At 43.1% G+C, this 22,720-nt stretch overlaps 1 protein-coding gene across 3 annotated transcripts in view; it reads right to left on the bottom strand.

Annotated features, from left to right (window-relative positions):
• Positions 1-2,410: 2,410 nt before the first annotated feature.
• Positions 2,411-22,720, bottom strand: part of AMFR (autocrine motility factor receptor) — a 37,056-nt gene continuing 16,746 nt past the window's right edge. Inside the window, exons 5-15 of one of the 3 annotated variants that reach the window (XM_075714791.1) lie at positions 22,649-22,689; positions 21,714-21,846; positions 21,003-21,136; positions 19,217-19,327; positions 15,987-16,181; positions 14,528-14,545; positions 13,614-13,779; positions 11,423-11,557; positions 10,283-10,366; positions 5,345-5,529; positions 2,411-3,996 (exon numbers count right to left, since the gene is read on the bottom strand). In XM_075714791.1, coding sequence (XP_075570906.1) covers positions 3,846-3,996; positions 5,345-5,529; positions 10,283-10,366; positions 11,423-11,557; positions 13,614-13,779; positions 14,528-14,545; positions 15,987-16,181; positions 19,217-19,327; positions 21,003-21,136; positions 21,714-21,846; positions 22,649-22,689 — 1,353 coding nt within the window. In that variant the 3' untranslated portion in view covers positions 2,411-3,845. The remainder of the gene's footprint in view (positions 3,997-5,344; positions 5,530-10,282; positions 10,367-11,422; positions 11,558-13,613; positions 13,780-14,527; positions 14,546-15,986; positions 16,182-19,216; positions 19,328-21,002; positions 21,137-21,713; positions 21,847-22,648; positions 22,690-22,720) is intronic. The other 2 variants (XM_075714792.1, XM_075714793.1) reach the window with 2 other exon arrangements.

Here is a 22,720-nt window from a genome sequence, read left to right as displayed (position 1 = left end):
ATATTATATATATATATATATAAAGCGCCAGGTCTTTCTAAGCCTTTCTATTACCAATCAGTGAGGTTTCTGTGATATATTACACACTGCCAATCTCTTTCTCTGACTAATGGAAAAATTCATGTGTAGCTCAATAAAGAGAATGTTTGTCTGTACCCCGGGCTCTCCCCTCCTGCGCTTCCGCCTGCTTCTTTCCCCCTGCGCCCGCCTGCCTCCTTCCTAAGGGAGGAAGAAAAAAATGCTAAAAATCACATTTTGGGGGGGATTTGCTGCTGGTAGCACAGGCGGGAGGGGTTGAGCTAAGAATTGGGCGTAAATCTTGGGAAGGTGGTGTGTGGAAGCCCTTCCAGATGGCTCAGGTTGCTTCAGAATATCACCAGGAGCAAAAATCCCCCCAGGCAAGAAAAGATTTTTATTTCTTTTGGGAATGCAAAGATAGTCATCAGGGCGAGCCCTTCGTTTTGTGGCAACATCAGAAACCCCACAACATGTGAGTTCTTCCCCCTAAGACATAGAGGAAGGTTCTCCAAGGAAGCTGAGATTTTTCTCCCTGCTGCAGGAGCACTTTGGGGTTGGTTTGTTGTGTGTGTGTGGGGGTTTCCCCACAATTTGGGTTTTTCTCGCAGTCTGGGGGTTTTTTTGCATTCTGCTTCGTCCCAGGTCCCCCGGCTCCTGCGCGTGCCAGCGTCGGGCACCATGATCGCAGGTGGGACGCTCGAGAGCCATCTGCCCCTTGGTGCAGCTCTGGCACAGCCTGGGACCAGCCCCTTCCAAGCCCCAGGAACGCTTCCAAACCCCACGGGACCCCACGGCCCATCAGCAGACCTGGTGAAGGAGCCGCAGGGAAGGTTACCCAAACCGCCAGGCCCCCCCCACCTCCACTTGATGCCGGGCCACCCACCACACACCCCCAGCCATGCAAGGGAAGGCTGGTTAGAAAAGCTGCTCCTTCACGCAGCGGCATCTCCTGACCAACGTGGTTTCTTCAAGGTTCCTGCTGTTTACAGCAGTCCAGAAGCAGCTCGTGTTGGCACTGGGGAAGTCAATCAGGCTTCTCCTCGGATGACGTCCCTTTCCCGGGAAGCGGAGCCAGCCAGAAGGCCACCACTGGTCCATGTGCTCCTCTGCACAAACCAGCCTTTCATGCTGAAGTAGGTCACTTTGCAACGGTGCCGCAGGCGAGGATGCCATCCAGCGGCTGGCCAGGGCCCGCTCCCGCAGGAGCAAAGGGAAGAGCTGCCGGGAAAAGGTCAGGAAACCAACAAGAGGAGAGAAGTCCAGAAAGAATAGCCCAAGAGTCTCTGAAGCATCCCCACCCCTCCTTGGTTTAGTTCCAGGAGCCTCCCTCAACCCACGCGAGCCGGGCAGCCCCTTTACTCATCTCTGTTGCAGCCTGAGCAATCGCAGGATCTTGGGCAAGAGGGGTTTATGTAGGACAAGCTCACGGCATCTCCTCCTTCCCCACTGATGTGCTGCTGGGCAATGGACTGGACTCAACAGCAGGGTCCCTCAGCACACAGAGAGGGTTGGTGGCTGAGAAGAGCTGCTTTACCGGTACCTTTGCAGGCCAGCATGAACATAAGGAATCAGGCATTGATTTTTTTTTTTTTTTTGGTAGTGGTGGAACTTGGGGCGGCCAAGATGCTGCACATCTCACAGAGCACCAGAAGTAGGTGGAGGTGGTTCGTGCAGTGCTGCTGCCCAGCTAACCCCTGGGGAACCAGGGGCTCTTCACCTTCTGTGTTTGAGGAATGAAGAAATGAACCAGAAAAGAATGAGAAACCTGGAGAGGTTTCTCCAGGGCACAGCTCTCCCTCCCCGGGAAGGTGGGAGAGGACATGGCAAGGTGGTGGAGGTCTTGCAAGCCCAAAGCTAGGTAACAACCTTTCCTGGCTGCAGGCATCCCCTCTGATGAGATGAAGCTGAGGTCATTTTGCATCATCATGTACAAAATCTCCCAGAAATGCAGTGAGGAGGAGGAACTCAAGGAAACCCAGAGCCCCGAGAAGGATTTGTGCTGTTTTCTCCTCTCCCATCTGCACCTCCAGAGGTACGTCGACTCTGCTCCTTGAATAAAGACCCAAACTCTGTACTGTTCACACATACAATAGCTCTCCTCCCTTCTGTATGCTGCCAGCCAGTTCAAAACCCCACTTTATTTTTACAGTCCCTCGAGACACTGTTTCTCTTCCATTTCCATGTTCACAGCACAACTGAATTCCAGTAGCAATTACTGCTCTGCAACCCAAGGCTTGGGAAGATATTCCTAAACCTGGTGTTAGGCAGCTGTGCTCCCTTTCGTCATGATAGAAAGGGGGAACTGAAGGAGGACCAAAGTGCAGGTGCTACATTTACAAACCGGACACACGCCAGGAACATGAGAAGTCACACTACAGAAATTTCCAAACAATTTCCAACACTGACCAAGATTTTATTTTTGGTTTTCTTAACAATAAAAACAAAACAGCTGTGCTCTGAGCAAAACCAAAGATCTCAAAAAAATTCTTTGAGGTTTACTAATAGCATTGCAAGGTAAGGCTTCCCAAAGAGTTTTATTGAAATAAATTATTTTCACCTAAACATCAATGCAACTCCTCTCATTAAATTCACCTTCAAATGTTCTAAAAAACAACAGTAAAAAAAAGTTACCAACAATTCTAGATAATACTGGGCTCCTTCTAAAGGACAGTGATACCATAACTCACGCTTCAGAAGTTTAAAAATTAAGTCACTGCTATGTAAAATTCAACTATGCAAGCTAGCATCGGCGGCTCCAAGTGGATCTCGTGTCAAAAGTTCTTTAGAAAAATCAGAGGTTAGCAGGTTGGGCCGCAGCCAGCCTAAGGTCCAGCTGCCCCAATTCCTCCAGTCTTTCTGAATAAATTCACGGTGAAGTTGTGGGGTTAAAAAATGAAATAAAAAGCAAGACATCAGAGCTATCTCCACGAAGTCCCACCCCTGTTGCTCTGGAGTCCAGAACAGGCAGGTTTTTCTATTGTACTCTCTTGGCTTATGGTAACACTGAATTGCAGGGGCTGTAACCTTGCCTTATGCCCCCTCTTCACTTGATTCCCCTCAGTCTTTCACTTGTTTCTGGCCATAAAAGGCAAAGGAAAATAACGCAGCCCTGGGGAGTGAGCAGAGCCAGACGTCTGCCCAGTGCAGAAGAGCCCAGCAACGGTAAACAAACTATTTTATGCTGCTGGAATCAACATGAATCAGCGCTTCGCTGCACAATTCATGATTTCATTTCTTTCTGCGTTATGTAGCTAGACAACTTCCATCCAGTCTAAGAACTGACTTCCCAGCGATACTACCCCAGCCCTTCCAGCCGGCCTAAGTAACACCCTTCACTGTCGACACAAACAGGGACTGAAGAGTGGACGCCTGCTCATCTAACACAGGGTTTGCTGCAAATTTCTAAGCTTTCTTCCCTGTCGGAGTAACTCTCCCTGATCTCGAGCTGAACATGCCAGTGCCCTCCACGACCTGCACCCACAGCTGCTAATTCAGAACACATTTTCCCCAGCCTCTGCTGTGCAGTCAGCCTAATACCTCATGCTAGCTGCAGAAATCATGCCCGTGGTTTAGAAATTGCCTTTTGTTTGTGGAGGGGACCAACGTTACATAGAAAATATTACAAAAAAGGTTAATTTGTCAGCTGTCCAAACATTATTAGACCACATGCTTTATACAGCAGAGAGGCAGCCAGCTCGCTCAGCAGCACAGCTAGCTGAACTCTGAAGAGACACTTTCCTGCTGGTATAGAAAGCGCAGGGGGGGTTCATATTTCGTTTATTTATTCAACATTGCTCATGAGGAGGAGGAAGGAGGGGAAATGAGCGCTAAGAGTTTTGCTGCATCTGAAGTCTCCGTTCGGCGGCAGCAGCGAGCGTCCTGCGACGCAGGGTGACGGGATCGGCAGATGCTCCCTCAGGCAGAGGAGAGGCCTTCTCTGTGGTCAACTCCTCATCAGAGGTTTTGTTTAAATAACGCCTGCAAGAGGAAACAGGAAAAGATGCGTGAGCAGAGCCCACCTCATTTTGGCTCTGGAAAATACTTCACTGGTACATCCACTGAAAGCAGGGATAGAAGTGTACACAAGCTACGCACTCAAAACCCCAAAGCCTGGATAGCCTACGATATGACTTCGCAGAGTTGGCAGAAGCTCTTAGTTTTTGTGCAAGATCCTTGTGCCCATGGGAGGGAGACAGTTCGAAAGGTGAGGGCGCTACTCTTAACTCAGAGCAATTCACCGAGATGGCGGGTCAGTCACTGAATCTCTCTGTCTGATATCCCACCACTTGCAAGACACTGGCAGTGTCCACCACAAGAAGTTACTCCCCGATGATGAGTAAGCCTTTGACAGAACAGGCACTAGGGCTGCAAAGTGTAAGGTAAAGCAAAAATACAAGGAAGCAGCTGCCAGAATTAACATCCCAATTATTCTAGGAGCAAGCCTCTTTATAGACAAACTCTTAAAAGAAAGGTATCATACCCCCAGTTATGAAGGCATTTCGGGGGGAGGGGGGCAGGGGGGGAGCATAGGTAGCCTGGTAACACCAAAGGATGCGTTAAGTCAGCATAGTTTTTGCAGACCCTTTTGGTAGTCTCCCTGTGATACAAAAGAAGGGACAACATTTGTTACAAATGCTAAAGAGTTTTCTCTACACCACTAAGGCACTTTTCCTTCTCCTTTTAATCACCAACCGGATGCTAGTAAAGTTCACCAACATAACTGGAACGCATGTGAAAAAAGTTAAAAATGACACCTGTTACTAATTGGGCTAAAAGAAACAAAGTTTGTCATTCTCTCTTCAGTGGTCTTGACTTGCTGGTCATGAGCTCCTCTGGCATGCTTTAGGAAGCAGTCATCTGGCAAGTCTATGCTGCTTCGTGCTTAGGACGCTCGCTCTGTATTTAGAAAGAGTGGTGCCTGACTAATTGCAGCTGTAACAGCACATGCAGTGTTGGCTGACACCTATGCCAGGAGACAAGCTAAAGATGACTAGAGGACTCAACACGAGTAATGCGTTCTCACTTATTATAGGCTCAAACTAAAGCCCATTGAAGCTGGAGAAATCATCCTCTGATTTCAAAGAGCTTTCAAACAACCACTTAGGAAGCTGTGTACATGTTGGGACACATGACGTTATTTCAGACTTGGGTTTATCAGTGACAGTTGTCTTAAACAGCATCCTGAGCCTGCTGCTAGCAGATGTATACATTCCTCTTACTACTTTTTGCATCAACCCATGCTCTCTGGGTGGTCATAATCCATTTGAAACCCATTCTGGGGGACTATAACCGAGTGGCCAGGCTGGAGCGTTAGGAAGAAACATACTTTCGAGCTTGCTGCAACAAGTCCTCCTTCCGCTGAACCAACATACGCTGCCTTTCATCAGCTGACTTTGAAAAGCGACTTCCCCTGGCCTCAAAATCTTCTGCTTCACTAGGCTCTGCTTCCATTTCACTGAATTCCACTACTTCTTCCAGTCTTGAATTGAGTTCAAGTGGCACTCTTTCGGTCTACGAGGAAAGGAAAAAAGTCGTTAAGTCTTTGCAAAATTTGCTAACAGGGCTTCTTTGCATCAAATCAACAACCTACAAAGAACTGTCATTTTCTGAGGCATTAGAAGAAACTAGACTCTCACCTGCTGTACCCAGTTCCCTTGGGCTCCTTTGAAAACCCCAGCCAAAATATAGAGCAGAGCTATTTCAAAACATGTTCAAAAAGCCTGTATTCTATAACACTGTATCTTTTATGCCACGTTTGAAAGTAATCTCAAACATTAATTACTCATAATTAATGCTCTATGAAAATGGGGCATTTGAAACAGTCAGATTTTGCAGCTGACTTGACAAGCAATGCAACAGTAAAGAGTTTAAAAAGCTGAAATCCATATACTGAGGAAAGAGTAGCAAATGTATTTGCAAAAAGGACACGTGCTTAAGAAGGGAATTTATGAGGCTTCGGTTCACCGGGTTCTGCAGCACTCAAATTATCATGTATTCGGGCTGCTGGAGCAAGGCTGGCAACTGTCCCAAGCACAGTGTGTCAATAAAAGAAACTGGCAGCCCCGCACAAAGCACCTCTTCACCCTTGACAGCTGGCCGACAACACTAACGTGAAAATTGAGCTGATGAATGATGACGCTGGTGAACTAGCATAGGTGAAACAGCATATCCTGCTCACATCCTGTCATATACGATCAGATCAGCTCTGTGATGGAAAAGCAAGATGTTACTAAGGGTGGTAGCATCAAGAAACAAATCACCTCAATGAATGGCTTAAGGGTTTAGCCATCATTCGGTATCCCAGAGGATTACTCAAACAAGTAGGATGCATTAGAGAGGTATTAGCCAAGTTAGCTCCTACCGCCTAGTTTTGGGCCTTTGGTATACCCACCGCAGGAGCCTCGACAGCCGGTGACGCAGACACCGCGGGGGACTGCTGCCCAAGTCCCAACAGCCTGGACTCAGCAGCATTACAGCCTGCAATGCACAGGTTTCGGCAGCTGGTGTGCAAAACAAGCTGTCATTCCAAAGCCCTAGAGATGTACCGGTAACACCATCTCCCCGACGCAACGCCTTCACAGAGCGAAAACCAAGACAAATGTCGCTTCCCGTCAACTAGGTGAACCAAGCAGGAATGCCAGCACACAAGCCAGAGCAGTACAAACACTGTGACCTCAAACACAAATACATCTTTAGCCTATTTCAGCAAAACCCCAAAATTCCAGCATGCTGGGGAAGGGCTCCCCGTATCACGCACACTAATGCATTAGGATAACACGATGGGGTGCTGTAGGACTGCCTCAAAGCAACACCACATCCAAGAGGAGGAAGTGAGAGCTCCACAGAATGATCTCACAGATTTTACCCAGGGCCAAGACGACCTCACCAGACCCAGAACAACAGGTATGGAGCAACCCAACTGCTGCTTCCCATTACCACACAGGTGGACAAAGAAAAGGGAAGCTCTGCTGGGTAAAGCAGTGAGGAGGGCATTCATTATGGTTGATGTTCAGACAAGATACCTTTTTTTTTTCCCCCTGGGCCATCAGAAGATGCAAGCTAGCTCACCTAAGCTTTGTTTCTCGTAACGTTAGAGAGATGCAAAAATCAATACCCAGAGTCTGTTCTATTTGAACACAAAAGTGGTTGCTGAGGAGGTTTTACAGTCAAAAATATCAAAACTAATTGCAGTAAAGGTTATGACAAGCCTCAGTATGACAGCAGATCTCAGATGCAGAAACCCATACGCTACAGAAACTACTCCTCCTTCAGGCTGCAAGAGAAAAAGAGAGAGTTTCATGAAAGCCATGGGATGCCTCAGAAGCGTCTCTAGAGTCACCAAGTATTTAAGCAATGACAATAAACTGGATTGTCAAGGGGGGGGGCGGCAAGAGCTGCACCAGGTAAGCTTCAGTTTATGCCAGCAGCTTACTAGTTAGGTCTGAGCAGTCCTACCCATCTCCACCCAGGATTACAGAAACAGATAAACAAACACACAAAAAATTTTAAAGGATAATCTTTAAATACATTTTAGCACATGAAAATATAAGATTGCAGAAAGTAGCTATAGCTGCTCTGGGATCTGTTCTTTATAGGGAGTAACAGCAGAGTCAGAAAAGGGGGGAGGGAGGGCAAATGTGATAGGGATGGAGAATGAGCATGTAAAGCATTATGCACAATGCTGGAAGCATTAGCATTTCAATGCACAACTGGAGAAAAGTATGTGCACAGCATCTTGCTAAGGGTACAGGCCAGGACTGTTAGAAGCAGTCAATGTTTAGAGCATTATCTCACAAACCTTTAACATGATTTATGCCATGATGGTGGTCAGAGATGTCTCTAAACTAACCTTACATTATGTCAGCACTGACACCCCAAAACCATAAGCTACCTTTTGGGGCGGGGAATCAGTCATTATCTCTATCTTAAGATCTTTGAATTCTAGATAGAATTAAGTTAGAATATGACGTATGGCACAGAGGAAAACCTATGCTACGCATGAAGAATGGTGCTTTTATTTGAGCACAGTAGCTCCCCTAAGAAATGTTATTGCCAACAAGCAGAACTCCAATGGGTCTACCACTTGCTGTTGGAGATCTATAAAGATTCTCAGTGGGTGTGTTGATTTAAAAAAAGAGAAGAAAAGAAATGGAAAGCTTGTAAAACTTACTCCAAGGCTGCAGCACAAAGCAACTAGAGCTGCCAGTCTTTCTCAGGGACCACATCATAAAGTGTGAAGTAATATCTATCCATTATTTGGAAATTCAAGTCTCACCCAGAGGAGATGATGATGGCTGATGATGTCCCTTCCCACTTGCATTTAAAAAGCTTCTTAAAAATCAAGCACAACCCACTGAAGTAGCTTGTTTGCTGCTAGACCTTTCCACACAGACAAGAGTTTGACTGACTACAGCAACATATTCTTCTGGCAAGAAGAAAGAGAACATCTATAATATGCCATGTACTCAGTTAAAAACTGAAATCAAAATCAAAGAGACACAAAAGTCACAGGAGTTTCCTGGAGGAAGGATGCCCCTAGGCTCCCAGGTCTTCTCTCCACAACAGAAACAGTATTAATAGCAAGGAGGTAAGCAAGCTTGGCTCCTAGGTGGATCTCTGTGGCTATGTAACAAGGGTGATCAGCTTGTCTGAAGCCAGCCAAAGTTAACAGTAAACGCACAAAGCATTTACGAGGCAGGAGGAGGACAGCAGCAACTGGAGCTTCCTCAACACTGCCCAGCAGCAAGCTTCTCTTAGTGCATGGCAGTCTCAGTCTCCTACTTCAGCCTTTGCCTTTGAATCCCATTTAGCATAGTAAATACCCATCCAGGAAAACCTGCACGGAGGCCATCAGTTCATCCCACACACGCAGCCACCAGCAGGCTCACTCAGCTGCGGGAAATTTGCAACTGTTCACATATCTCCAGGCTATCACTGTGCTATTCTACAAAACAAAACTACATTCTCCATCCAAACCACCATTTGCTCCAATACATCAATTGAGCAAAGTGCTTGACTGTAATTCAAAGCAAGAATACATCACTATTAGAAAGCACCTGCTCAATGACATGACGTATGAACACCACTCCCAGGTTTTTCAAGTTCTGCAGAAGGAAGGACAAAGATACAGGTAGCACCAAGCAGGAGAAGGAAGGTGAACAGCAACGCAGTCATTCAAAGCGGGATTTGAAGCCGGTACCAAGCTAAGGAAAACTATTTAGACACCATTTGTAGAAACAGAGGTTTTACGCATAAAGAACAGGGAAAATGCCAGCAAAACCTTCAAGTTAACCCAAAAAGTTACTGAAGAGTTGCTAGACCCAGGTCAAGATCTTCATTCCCGCAGTTCTGCGCCTCCTACCCCAGGCTCTTATCAAAAACCTGTACCAATCCCCACCACCTCTTCTTCAGCCTCAACTGCAGTATCAAACCAAATCAAAGTTTCTTCTGTCTTGCAACCTGCTAATGAGGGAACTGCCACAGTTCAGTTTCAGGTGAGTAACAGGTTGGCTATTCACGTTATTAAAGGGCTGCAGAGGCAGAAGGTCACACACCTCACAAATTCACTCTCTTTCTAAGCCAGTGCAAAGGGAGGTTTATAAAACAGAAACCTTCACGATTTTGCTACTACAGTCAGGGAAAACAAAAGTGGAATGAGACCTTATTCTACTCACAGGCTTATTTTTTTTTCTTCCTGCCACGTTTTAGCTAGCACATGGTGCTTAATAAAGCCCTTAGTGAAGAACAGCAAAAACCATTATTGTGCTTTATATGTAAAAGGGCTATTATGTCTTGGTCCCGTTTGTATCCCACTCCATTCACACCAAGCTCTCCATGTCTCCAAGTGCTTCCTCCAGAACACAAAAGAATTCTTATACCCAGAAGAGAAATACTATTCGTTTTAAGGGAAGTGTCTGGAGACTTACAGAATGGGAATGGGAAGAGGAAGGGAAAGAGCAAAGCATCCTGCTCTTCATATTCCACAGATGGGCATGAGCCTGACCAGATGGGAACAGAGACATGATCTTTTTCTGGTTTTTGTATCACTTGAGAGAACTCTCCTTCAAGGAGGAAAAAGAAAAGCACACAGAATTCTTTACAGGAGCACCATGCTGAAGTCTTACTTCAGTTGCCTGACAGTGTTAGTTCTGCTGCAAAATGCAAGGAAGGGCTGCCACCAATCTGACCTGGTACAGAACCAAATGCACTTATGTTTCCATGCAGCTTCTAATTGTGCTTTTTGCCCATTTTTATGCCAAATTACCTGGGTGACAGTTTCAGTATCCTCCTGATCAGTACTGTGCCGTTCCACAGAACTGTTCAATGCAGGTCTAATACTATCTGCACGCTGAAATGCAAACATCATGGGTTTAATACAGTGTGTGAAATGGCAAAACAAAAACAAGATCTTTGAACACATTCACTCTGCCCTCTGCAACGTCATGTGTTATGCTCAATTTAGAAACAGATAAGTTAGCAGTAAACAGAATGCACTGTGTTGAAAGAGAATTCTCTCTGCTTCCCCACACGCAGACTCCAGATAACAGAACTATCTGATGTGCGCAGAACCAGAATTCAATATTCTTATTAGTGGAAACATTGTCCCCAGACTGCTTTACTGAAATCTGCTATCACTAATTAAGAACAAGACATCATTTTGTCGACTACTTTCTTTGCAGAAAACCTTCCTGAGTGGTACAATTCAATTATCTGTCAGCAGAGAAATCAACTGGAAATGTTCTAAAGGCTCTGCACAAGAGCAACCAAGAAGAGCTGCTTTAACTGAGCAAATATTTGTCTCTAGTCTAGCTAGGACATTTTCAATATATTTTGGTACATAACCAAATATACTGCATTTACAGAGATTTAAACAAAGAAAAAAAAATCCTGAGGTTTTTTTTACTAGAATTTGGCACTATATAATGTGTTTGAGACTGTACAGGCAAGCACTTCATGCTGCAGTCCAATCACATCAGTAAGGGGCAAGCTACAGGGCATGGGTGATAGACTCCGACTTTCCTTCATAAAGAAAATACCCTGTATTACAAACACAGATTGCTAAAGCACACCTGAGACCCAACCTAATACATTAAAAGGCCTTCTTCTAAGGGCCATAGCAAGGAACAGATGCGTATACCTCAATCACACACCACTGTGAGACATTCCAATTGAGTCAGATGTTGCAACATGGAGATATGACATACACTAGACTGCCAAAACTGGTTTGGCGCTTCCGACTGCAACATCTTCATATAGCTAAAATCTGAAGAGTAACATTGCATTAAGATAAGTAGGATTCACCAGTACTTCAACTTACCTCATTCCCCTCACTCATTATTAACAGGCTCAGTTCTGTGCTAAGAAAGAAATTCAGGCATTTTAGGTCCATGGTCTTATGACTTACCTGTGTGGGGAAAGGTACCTGGATGCGCCCTTCTAGGATGTTGTCAGTGGTGATCTCTACGGAACGGGTTAGCTGCAGATCCTGTAGAACTAAATGATAGGGAACTTGAGGGAACATCTCCTGAATCTGATGGGCCTGGAGAACACAAGGTTTATATGGTCAGTATCAGCAGTACATAAAAGTTAGCTGGTAAGTATCTCAACAGAAAGAGATAAAAAAAATGAACAGCTCAAAGATGGTGTTTATGATATGATAACCCACACGCAGAGAGAAAAACAAGAGAAAGAAAACCCATACTGGCATTGACTTACAGGGCAATACTTTGACTCCACTGAAGCCAACAGCAAAACTGCAGCTCCTATGGAGACACCACATGGTCCTGAAAATTTAGGTTCCTGAACAGTGCTTGTAGATGCACAAAGGCTTCAAAAGCTTCCCAACCCCCTTTTTATAACAGCCTTTTTAGTAAAGATCTATACAAAATTCACGAGTGACTGAAAGTTAGATCAACACTGGGGAAAAAAAAAATTTTTCTTTGTACCAGACAGGTTCCAAAATGGTACTGGTAAGGACAAGCGCAATAAGTTTTAATAACCTACTCTCTCCAGCCACCCTGCCTACAAACCAGTTTAATAGGGTCTGAAAGCTCAAGTAAATTAAACTGAGTTGTCAGGGAACTGTTATTACTGAATTTCAAGTTACTTAAATAGTATCAAAATTAAATAGATAAAAGTAAGAGGGCAGACAAATAATAACGCTTTTAGAGTCCAACAGCTAGATGTCATTAAATATTAAAATCTATATTTCAACTAATGCTGAAAGTTACAGGGTGGGGGGGGAGGAATGAGAACAACAACAAGAAGAAGGGTGGAAGGAGTTTTGAGAGCAAAGCAAAAACTACGCACCAGCTGACAGTGAGTTCACACACAAGTAACCACAGCAAACCTAACTCTCCATTCTACTAACCTGTGACCAAAACAACTGATTTAGTATTTCAGCCTCTGGCCCTTCCCTCAAAATACTTCCCTATGTTTTTATCAGTAACACAAAGGAGAATTTCACTTATTTTCTATTAAAAACGTGTAACACTTTAATAGTTTGCTAACCTGGGCCTTTCCATTAAAGTAGGCATTTTAACAGAAGTTGCTACTATACTTTCAATAATACACACTGCTAAAAAAATCATTACTCATCCTTAACAAAAGCCCGTTTGTGTCACTGTGTCCAGTAAAAAAAAACTAAACTGACCTTAGATGGAGAGTTCCTACATAGTTAACTAGTAAATCATCTGCCAACACCTTACCACTCCCTGCCCACCCTGCCTGAAACCCCCCAAAATTGTGGCCTTATCCTGTTGAGGCTTAAACAGTAGTGAAGGCTACGGGAGAGATCTCACATTCAGAAAAATCTCATCACTTTCATGAGATACCTCACTGAATAAACATTTATTAACATACTATAGCACACAGTAGCTTTAAGAACTCAAAGGAAACAGCACTTCTCAAACTAAATGAATTAAGTGTGTTTCATGAGGCCATAGCCTTCTCTTTTTGTACTACATTAGAGTGTTTATGGATGAAATCAACAAACCTGGGATTTCATCCTCAACACTCCTATCATCATAATGAATCAGCAAGAGTTGACTGTGCTACAGAGAGCCCCATCTCACACTGACAAGACACTCAAACAGAAAGAGCTACCTTGGAGCTTCGTGCTATTAAAAATAAATAGTAAAAAAATCAAAAGCAATAGAATGGGTTTGATTGGTTACCACTTGACCAACAGCTAAATTCTCTGGTTAGCTCTCTCAACAGCTAAAATTCTCTGGTTACAGACTCACACCCTTGGCTACTGCAAAGTTGTGAGTGAAGATAAGTACTGGAAAAAAGCTAAAGAAGTTGCACTAAGCAAGCTGAGAAAAAGTCTGCCTATCTACACAGAAAGAACATGTAATTTTTCTCCCTCATTTACCTGCCTCCAGACCTGTTCTTTTATGTTCGCACATTTGAACCAACATATAGCCCTAACTTCACTAAAATAAAGCTTCTCTCAGTCAAAAAAACAGCTTTCATGTAGCATCTGAACACTGTTTTGACTTCCTTCCCCCTTATGTTCTCCATCTACATGTACCTCTTTTCCACCCACAACACAAATAGGAAGGCTGAGGTGCAAACTATTAAAGTAGTCTTACCATAGCATTAAGCTGGGAGTTGCTGGCTTGTGTGATACCAAGGATGTTTGTAGTATGCATCACTTCTACTGAAAAACTGGGCAGCCAGCTGGCAATTCGAGAGCCTAAGAATAAGAAATCACCAAGAAAGTCAGGCAAGAATATGAGGTTCTCAGCAGGTGAAGTACTACATGTATTTAATATAAGTCTTCATATTTCCACAAGGTACATATGGGGAGTTCTGCAGTACAATCCATCTCTAAGGTCTCCCAAACATGGAGATGGTTGGAGTAAATCAGTAACTGCCAATACTCTCTTCAAACACACTGTCACCGTGGCTTAAGAATCTGAGAGCCAGAAAAGGATCAAGAAAACAACACATCCTTGTTTTCTTGATCTAGTGTTCCCATTACAGGGAAAATTAAAAAAATCCAGAGCCAAATTCAGTCTGGAATACATGAATAATTCCAGCAATTCTACTAAAAACAGGCCAACTTCTAAACATGCTGCATCTGGTCCCAAAATGGGTCAGCTATATGTGGCTGATATCACTGAGAAAATACTACTACAAAGGGACACAGAGTAACCGAACAAAGTGACTGCTGCAATTGTGTGCTTAGGCTCAACAGAGTAGGGCACATGGCTGGCTCCCTCCTCCTTCTGCTTTTCCATTTAAATAAACACAGGTTTGCTCTATGCCACTTCTCCTCCTGTCTCCACAGTAATTTTGCAGGTCTCCAAGCCACAGGAGAGCACTGAGGAGGAAAGCTACCAAAAAAGAGAGCGGTATTCTAAATATAAATGTCCTTTGGAGACCTAAAGCACCCCAAAATTGGGAGCCATGCAAGAAGCTGTCAGCCAGTCTCAGCGTACCCAGAAATGCCCGACCCTTCTGTGCCCATTATTCTCCTCCCACAATCTCCAAAGATTGCAACATCAGCACAGATGAAGAACTCTCCTGGTTTCGGCTGGGATAGAGTTAATTTTCTTCCTAGTAGCTGACATAGTGCTGTGTTTTGGATTTAGTATGAGAATAATGCTGATAACACACTGATGGTTTAGTTGTTGCTAAGTACTGCTTACACCAGTCAAGGACTTTTCAGCTTCCCATGCTCTGCCAGGTGCACAAGAAACTGGGAGGGAGCATAGCCAAGATAGTTGATCCAAACTGACCAAAGGGCTATTCCATGTCATATGACATCATGCTCAATATATAAACTGGGGGGAGTTGGCTGGGGGGCAGCGGTTGCTGCTCCAGGACTGGCTGGGCATCGGTCTGCGGGTGGTGAATGGTTGTGTCACTTGGGTTTTTTTTTCCTGGGTTTTGTTTCTCTCTCTCGTCGTTCTCCTTTTCATTACAATTTTTATTACTACTATTATTATTATTTTATTTCAATTATTAAATTGTTCTTCTATCAACCCATGAGTTTTCTTACTTTTGCCCTTCTGATGCTCTCCCCCATCCCACCGGGGCGGGGGGAGGGTGCGTGAGCAGCTGTGTGGTGCTTGGTTGCCGACAGGGGCTAAACCACCACAAGAATAGGTCACTACCTAAGTTTGCAGCATCTCAGCTACATCATGGGAACTCCACAAGGACAGAACCCAAAGCTGAGTATTTGCACTAGTGTAACCTACTGAGAAGCAGCAAGACTGCCATCAAAAACCTGAAAAACCGTGGAAGACAAGCACACACCCATACCAAAACTATAAAAAAAAAAAAAATCTGGAAGATAAGCAACAGAAATTGTTTCTTTCAGAACAAGTTTGTCTGCACACACAGAACTCATCATGGTCTGAAATCACATCTGCTTTGGGAGCACTTATAACGCACCACTGAAAAAAAAAAAAAAACCCACGTAAAATTGTTCCAGTTACATAATTCCTTCTAAGAATGAGCTTCTGCAGACTTCTGCACCTAACCAAGCATTGCAAGTTTCTTGCAACTTGAGTAGCAAATAGACTTCTGACAACCTCACATTAGCTAGGGACAGGAGAAAGATCAACTTTTAGACCGCACCACAGGTTTTTTTTCCTCTTTGACTGTCACTGATTACCCAGCCACCTGGTAACAAAATAAGACACGTGAATTTGCCATTCTGTTGGTCAACACGGCACACAATGAATAAATGCCAGCATTAAAGCTACTAACCACAACAAATCAAGGAAAAGAGAGCACTTGTACAAAATCTTTCAAGAAATCTCTGTAGCTCTGGACAACCTCAGAGACACTTCTCAGCTCTTTCAAAAGAACTGTAAGAAACATATACGTGTTTGACAAATGCAAGTAGAGGCACAGTTTAGATTTCAATTGGAACATGGACTGAATTCCCTTCTACAGAAGGCTATTCCCTTCGTTTATTTGGGCAACAGCATCAGATGTCAAATCCACTCAGCTCACCGTCAAAGTGGAAGAAGTGATTGTGCTGGTTCAAGCGTGGTCTGCCTTCTGCTACTGCCACGGGGACCAGGTTCTCATCCAGATTTTCCCTTTGGTGATCCTCCCTCACATGATGGCTGTCAGTGATATTAAGAGACATTCTGCAGGTGGGGCAAGATGTGTCTTGTTCCAGCCAGGACCGCAGGCATGAGCTGACAGGAAAACAGTAATATTATGGTGAGTTTGCAGCATTTTTCCAGACATCAGTATCACAAGTACATCAAGCAGCTGTAGCATATTCTGTACAGAATATCAACAAATGCACATGGACTGCTCAGAGACAGTTTGTGAGGTATGCTTGATGAGCTCCTGATGACCCTGGCACAGGGTTCTTATTTCAGCTGAAAATACTCAAATGTTCACTTTTTATAAACAAGCATGCAGATTTATCACAAACTTAAAACACTCTCCAAGTTTGTTGTCCCTCTAACTCAGAACAAGCAAGTTTTGCCTGGAAGGGGAAACAAAGCATTTCTCTTCTCTCACCATCCCCAACTGAAAAAGGACAAAAAACAACTGGACAAATATTTAAAATAAGCTGACACATTTTCATAGCAGTTCTGCCGGTGTGATGTGGCAATGGCACCTCCAAAGTCTTCAAGTATCTTTTCAAAAAATCAATACCCAAATCACCATCAAAGTGAGCACCACTCTGGGAACTCGCTAAACAGATTTATTAATACTAACCAGTGCTGTGCCATTACAGTATTTACTTAATTCTGAACATTTGCTGTCTTGCAGAAAGTGAGAAGTGTTTGAAATGCAGGTTTAAACACTCAGAGCTGTGCCTACTTTTTGATTCAGACTGATACCCAATTGCGGTATTTGTTGGCATGTTAAACCTAATTTTCAGTATAGGAGAATTGAATTTCACAGAACTGAACACATCTCAATACTACAAAATGCACTTTACACTTGCAGCGTGGGTTTTTTTGCAGCAGAAGCTCTCAAAACACTTTAGAAAGGTAGAGACATACAAAAAAGTCAAATAAACCTGCTTCCCAAATTGTGTATTTGCAAATGGAGTAAAAGCACAGATCACAGGTTTGGGTTGACAAAGCAAGGAAAAAGTCCTAATTGCAGGATTATAGCAAAGTCAAGGATACAAGCACTCTGCACAATTCCTGAAGCTGTAGTGTATAGACATATTGCCAAAATGTTTTCCATCATATTTAAATGGAGGGATACGCAGTGTTCAGAAATTACAGTGATGGGTTTCCCAAAAACAACCAAAGCACTAGAATAAAAATCTACCATCTTCCACCACCTTGGTCATCAGCACAGCCAGCATGGTAGCACTGCCAATGCTGCCCAACTTCATCTCCATTACTACAGCAAAACCACCCTGCACATAGCAAGCTCAAACCTCTGCTACAGTTGTACTCAGAAGGTCACTTGTGAAACACCTGGAGTGACACACGCTACCACCACGCTGCTGCTCCTCAATGGCTCAACCACTTTGATGCTAGAATGGACACAAACCCTCTTCAGCCTGCATCAGCACCAAGCCCTAAAAGCTTGCAGTAAGCCAGCTGTGGTTATACCCATTTTGTACCACACAGGCAAAAGGGCTCAGCCACCTACAACACCTCAGTAGAAGGATGACTAACAACAGGTCAAGGTCAGCAACATTTCAGAGCAACAACTCTTTTGAAATTGACTGCTTCCTAAAAGATAAAGGAGAGAGTTTCAGCAGAGCCTGAAAGATTCAGACACCCACTCCAATTAAACTTCCTTAATATTTAGGCACAGAAGGAACCTCAGCAATGCGAATCTTCCCTGCCATCTTCTCTTCTACTCCAAATAAATGGCTATGAAAAAAGATCCCATGTAATTGAGAATGGACACAATGTTTAGCCTGTTGGCAAAATCACCAGGCTTTTATGAGGAGAGAAACCATTCTTAGGTTGTAAATAGGATTATTAATTACATCTGGTTTTACATGCAAGCTTAAGTCACCCACTGCAACATGTTCCCACCCTAAATGCACCAAGGAGGTAAGTGTAACTTAGCTTCAGAAAAAAATACAAAAGGATCCTTTTAGAGACAGAGAAAACAACTTTCTGAAGAGAAGACCTTGGGCTTCAAGTGCTCAGTAGGTGATTAAATATTCATACCCTTCAGTAGCATTGGAAGAGGACTTGCTGCTACGGAGGCACATTATCTCATTAGAGACTTCTTGGAACACAGATAAATATTTATGGCAAGGTTTGTCATAAATGACAACAAATTAGCACACAAATTATAACCTCTGGTTTGGCAGTTACCAGAAAAGTAAAAAGCTGTTTGCAGAAAGTAACTTGCTCATAAGACACCACAGGGACAATTTAACTGACCATGCATGTTAATCACATGCATTTCAGAAATTCCTGATTCAATCCCCATATCTCCTTTCATTTTCAAGCATAAGCATGAAACTGTAAGCACTGCTACAAAACATTTAAGAAAAGGTGCATCTAACTCAGCACGCTGTCTCCACAAGCATCTGCTACTATTCACTGAGTGGGTGTAAGAAACAGTATATAGAGATCCTTTGGCCAAGAGCCTCCCAGTTCCAATCACCAGCTGCTTAGGGACCTCTTCAGCTAATTTGGTTAACCTCTTTTACAGCCCTGATGGACTCATTGTCCCCATGAAATCATATAATCAGACCTGGCCTCCACAACTGCCTTGGGGAGACTCATCACCATGCAAGGATGCACTACATAAAAACATTGCCCATTTCCTCTTTAAAGCTCGTATCTGAAAGGTACTTAAGGATCTAACCCCAATTTTTCTTCCTCACCTGAAAATCAACACACCCTCATGGAAGAGGTGATGCATAGAATAAAGCAAGGGGGAAGAGACTGTGCTTTACCAAGCAGTTACATAGCAAGGTAGAGTACAGACTTGCAATTGAGATACCATAACTTAACACTATCTATCCATTAGTTGACAAGAGGCATACTCTCAGTTTGGGGGGAAAAAGGAAAGAACCAGGTAAAACAACTCAAATATGAAAATGACTGAAGTGAACATTAACTTATACTTTGTTATTACAGGCAGACCAAGATGACCCAGGCAGTAAGCAATCATAGCTTTGCTGTGACAAGTTCACTACTTGTCATTCTGCTGTAACTTCCAGACATGCTCATTTATCCCTTCCTTTCTACAGTCAGGTGCGTGCTCTCCAGCCCCAGAAACGTACTTGTGGAAGAGATGGCCGCAAGGGAGTTTACGTGCAGACTGCATGGAGTCCCAGCAAATGGCACAGTCATCATTATTGACTGCTAGCTCCTCTGGTGTTGCAACTGCAAACCTACAAGGAAGAAAGAGACAGAAGTAACAACTGCACCAGCTCAGCATGGCCTCCTGTCTAGAGAATCCCACACTGAGGAAATCTTATCCTCCATGTTAACTTTTCCTTAGGAGAGCTGTGCCAGCAGGTTTGCTACTTTTTCCATGACTCAAATTCACACTGCAAAGGAAGACACACACACACACGCGTCCCTCCCATGCCTTCTTACAGGCACGTTTCTTTGGCACATCTCTGCATCCGTCCTAGGTTCAAAAAGCTTTGACTTAGTATCTTCCAAAAAGTATGATCATTAGGTTGAGGACCTCAAATTATAACCTGTATGGATTTGGCTTATGTCATTTTTCTAAATGAGTTTTAATAGCTGTACCCATTAAGGTGTCTTCTTGGGATCATAAGCATTTATGGCCTGACTAATTTTGGCCTCAAGATTTTGCCAACCCCCATTTGTCTTTGATTTTTTATTTTTTTGAACTACAGCACCATGCAAGCAGCTACTACATAGTACCCAAACACAGACAATGTAGAGATGAGTGGTATAACAACATTTCACAGTACTACTGGTGTGGAATATACCTGAAAATCAACTACACAAATGCAGAGAGCTTGCTGCCATTGGCAGCTTCAGGAGGAAGCTAGAATGTGGTTCCTCCAGAACAATGAGAATGACAAAAACACATCAGTCGCTCAGACAAGAAGTCCGAGACACTCGCAACTCAAACAGCTTTGTAAGCAGCTTGAAGGGGTTTAGTGGCTGTATCTTAATGAAAAGAAACAATGCAGTGTGGATGAACTTTATTATGCAGCTCTTAACCTGATATTACAGCCATTAAATGACTTTTCACAAAGAAAACCTCAGGAATTTCTAGAGTCAGTCTTCTCCATCTGGACTACAGCAGCAGGCACCAGAGCTAGTCAAACCCACTGAAGTCCACAATGAAAATGGTACAGTGATGTACAGAAAGAATAAAACTCCCTGTTGTTCTTAAAATTATTAAGGACATAGCTGAGTTATGAAAACATTGGATCAGAGATGCAGTAGTATTTGGCACAATACTAGGTTTTAGCAGGCCTCTCGATTTCTCTATATTGCCTCAGTACAGGGGGATGGACTAAAGTAATCCCAAGGCGCTTTTAGCTGAACTACAAGTACAGAGTCGGTTTAGAATTGGCTTCAGGTTTAATAAATACATACTTAAAACTGAGCAGGTTTTAATTAATATTTTGATTTCATTTCAGGCAGTAACTGAATAGTATGGCCTAATGAAATTTAGAGCATTTATTTCTATCACATCCAAAGCCAGTATTTGACATCTGAAACAGGCAGAGCTCTGCAGAGCTTATGTCACCCCGTCAGGGTAGTATAAAAGAGAATACAGAAGAAATACCAGACAGGGGAGTTCACTTGTTGCCAGTAATACATTGCCAGTAATACTGCTATTATAAAAGTCAATTCTACATAACTGTTAAAACCAGAAAGGGTGTCCCTAGTAACAAATAAAATGGGTAAAAACATACTCTAAGTATAAAGACTTAAGAGCTAGATTTGCAAGACTGCATTTCTCCAGTTTACACCATGCCATCGTGTATCAAAGGAATGTCAAAGAATCCCAGCTTCTTCATCAGGATCCTTTCTCCAACATCCACATCAAGATCCCAGAGCAAATAAGGGGCTCACCTAGCTTCCATGTTTCCAACCACACGCAGGTAGTTCTTGTGCCGCCGAATTCTTCGTTGAACCTCGTGAAACAGGTAGCGCAGCTGCATAAAAATCACCAGGCTCGCCATTGACAACCAGATATTGCCAAACAGCTTTGGAAAGAAAACAGAATGGTGATTAGAAACAAACACCACGGGAAGCAAGAGGCTACCACAAGAAACTGCATCAGGTCTTAAGAGAAAAAGAAATCAAGAAACCAGCACTGACAAATTTTTCTTTTGTTGAGACCATTCAGACTAACCACACATGTTCACAGGTATTACCACACGTTACATCTTCAGATACAACTCAAGCAGCACAGCAGAGAATAAGGATATCTGAATAAGGATAAACTGTATTCAGTCCTGTTCAGCTTAATGTCCCCTGCTGCCAAGGAAAATAATTCAGCCTGATAATACTCAATAACAAAGCTAATGAAACACCTATTAAATAGATAATTACACAGTAGTTAATACTCCATAACAAAGTTATTTGTGAGGACTCCAATTACACAGGAGGAAAGAATGCCAGAAACTCCCACACTACATTTTCCTCTTTATTTAAATAACATCTCTGCAATATTTGGTTCCTAAAATAACCAAAGAAAAAAAATATGTAAAATATGTATACCCAGTACCCTTTATTTTAAGGCCAGTCTATTTGCTTAACATTATGTCCAGTATTTCATACCAGCATATGAATATGATGCATCAAGTCCAGTGAAAGCAAGGTTAGCTCCATGACAAAATCTGTGTAGTAGACGTAAGTGCCTTTGCCCTCCCACGTTCCTTCATGGTTGAGATCCCAGAGATGAATTACGTATCTGCAAGAACAGGGAAACTAACATTATTCTATCTTTTTTGTTAAATAGCATCTCTAGCATTCAAACTATTTTATCCATTTTTCAAACAACTTCTGGATATGGATTCTTTGCCCTTCCTAAGCCCAGTGCCCACACTTGATGCTTTCCTAGGGGACCTTTTTTTTAATGTTACTGGTTTCAAACAGCAATGTTTTAAAAAGGCAAAAAGCAATCAATGGTTATCCCACACTGGCATTACAGATACCACCAGCTGACAGAGAAGATGTAGCATTTGCTAAAAACTCCCGAATGTAACAAAAGCCAGTCTTGGGATTATAGTAACTACAGACCCACAGTTTTCAGCACATGAGGTGTTTCTCAGGTGAGGCATTACAGCTTGGTGACAGACCTGAAATACCAACAGTGACCTAGACAAAGAGGTTCTGTGCTACATGTCATGTCCTACATATGCATACACATGCACATTACACATACACATGCATGCTACTTTTTCAAAGCAAAAGTTCTAGACATTAAGATCTTAAAAGAAACCCAGTAGGATGACATTAAGTAGCATGTATCAACCCTCATACAGCAGCACCAATCCATTTTAATCCATGCCTCAAGCTATTAGCACCCACTAAAGCTATCTGTGCATTGCAGAATTCATGCTTAAAAATAGTACAGGCTGAAGTTAACCACCTTTGCCCATCTCCAAACGTGCATTTGCAATTCAACAAGGTAATTACATACACCTCTTAAATCAACATGCTATATGCACTACCTTCTTGAACAACCATCCTGCAAAACATAAGGTACTCACCGTAAAATCACATGAGCAGTTCTGACTGTCACAAGCAGAGACTGCAAAAGAAGGGAGAGAAAAAAAAAAGAA

The sequence above is a fragment of the Pelecanus crispus genome, chromosome 8 (assembly GCF_030463565.1).
Source record: "Pelecanus crispus isolate bPelCri1 chromosome 8, bPelCri1.pri, whole genome shotgun sequence".
Classification (NCBI taxonomy): domain Eukaryota; kingdom Metazoa; phylum Chordata; class Aves; order Pelecaniformes; family Pelecanidae; genus Pelecanus; species Pelecanus crispus.
The sequence above is the reverse complement of the archived record's forward strand: the minus strand, read 5'-3'. Positions and strand labels throughout refer to the sequence as shown.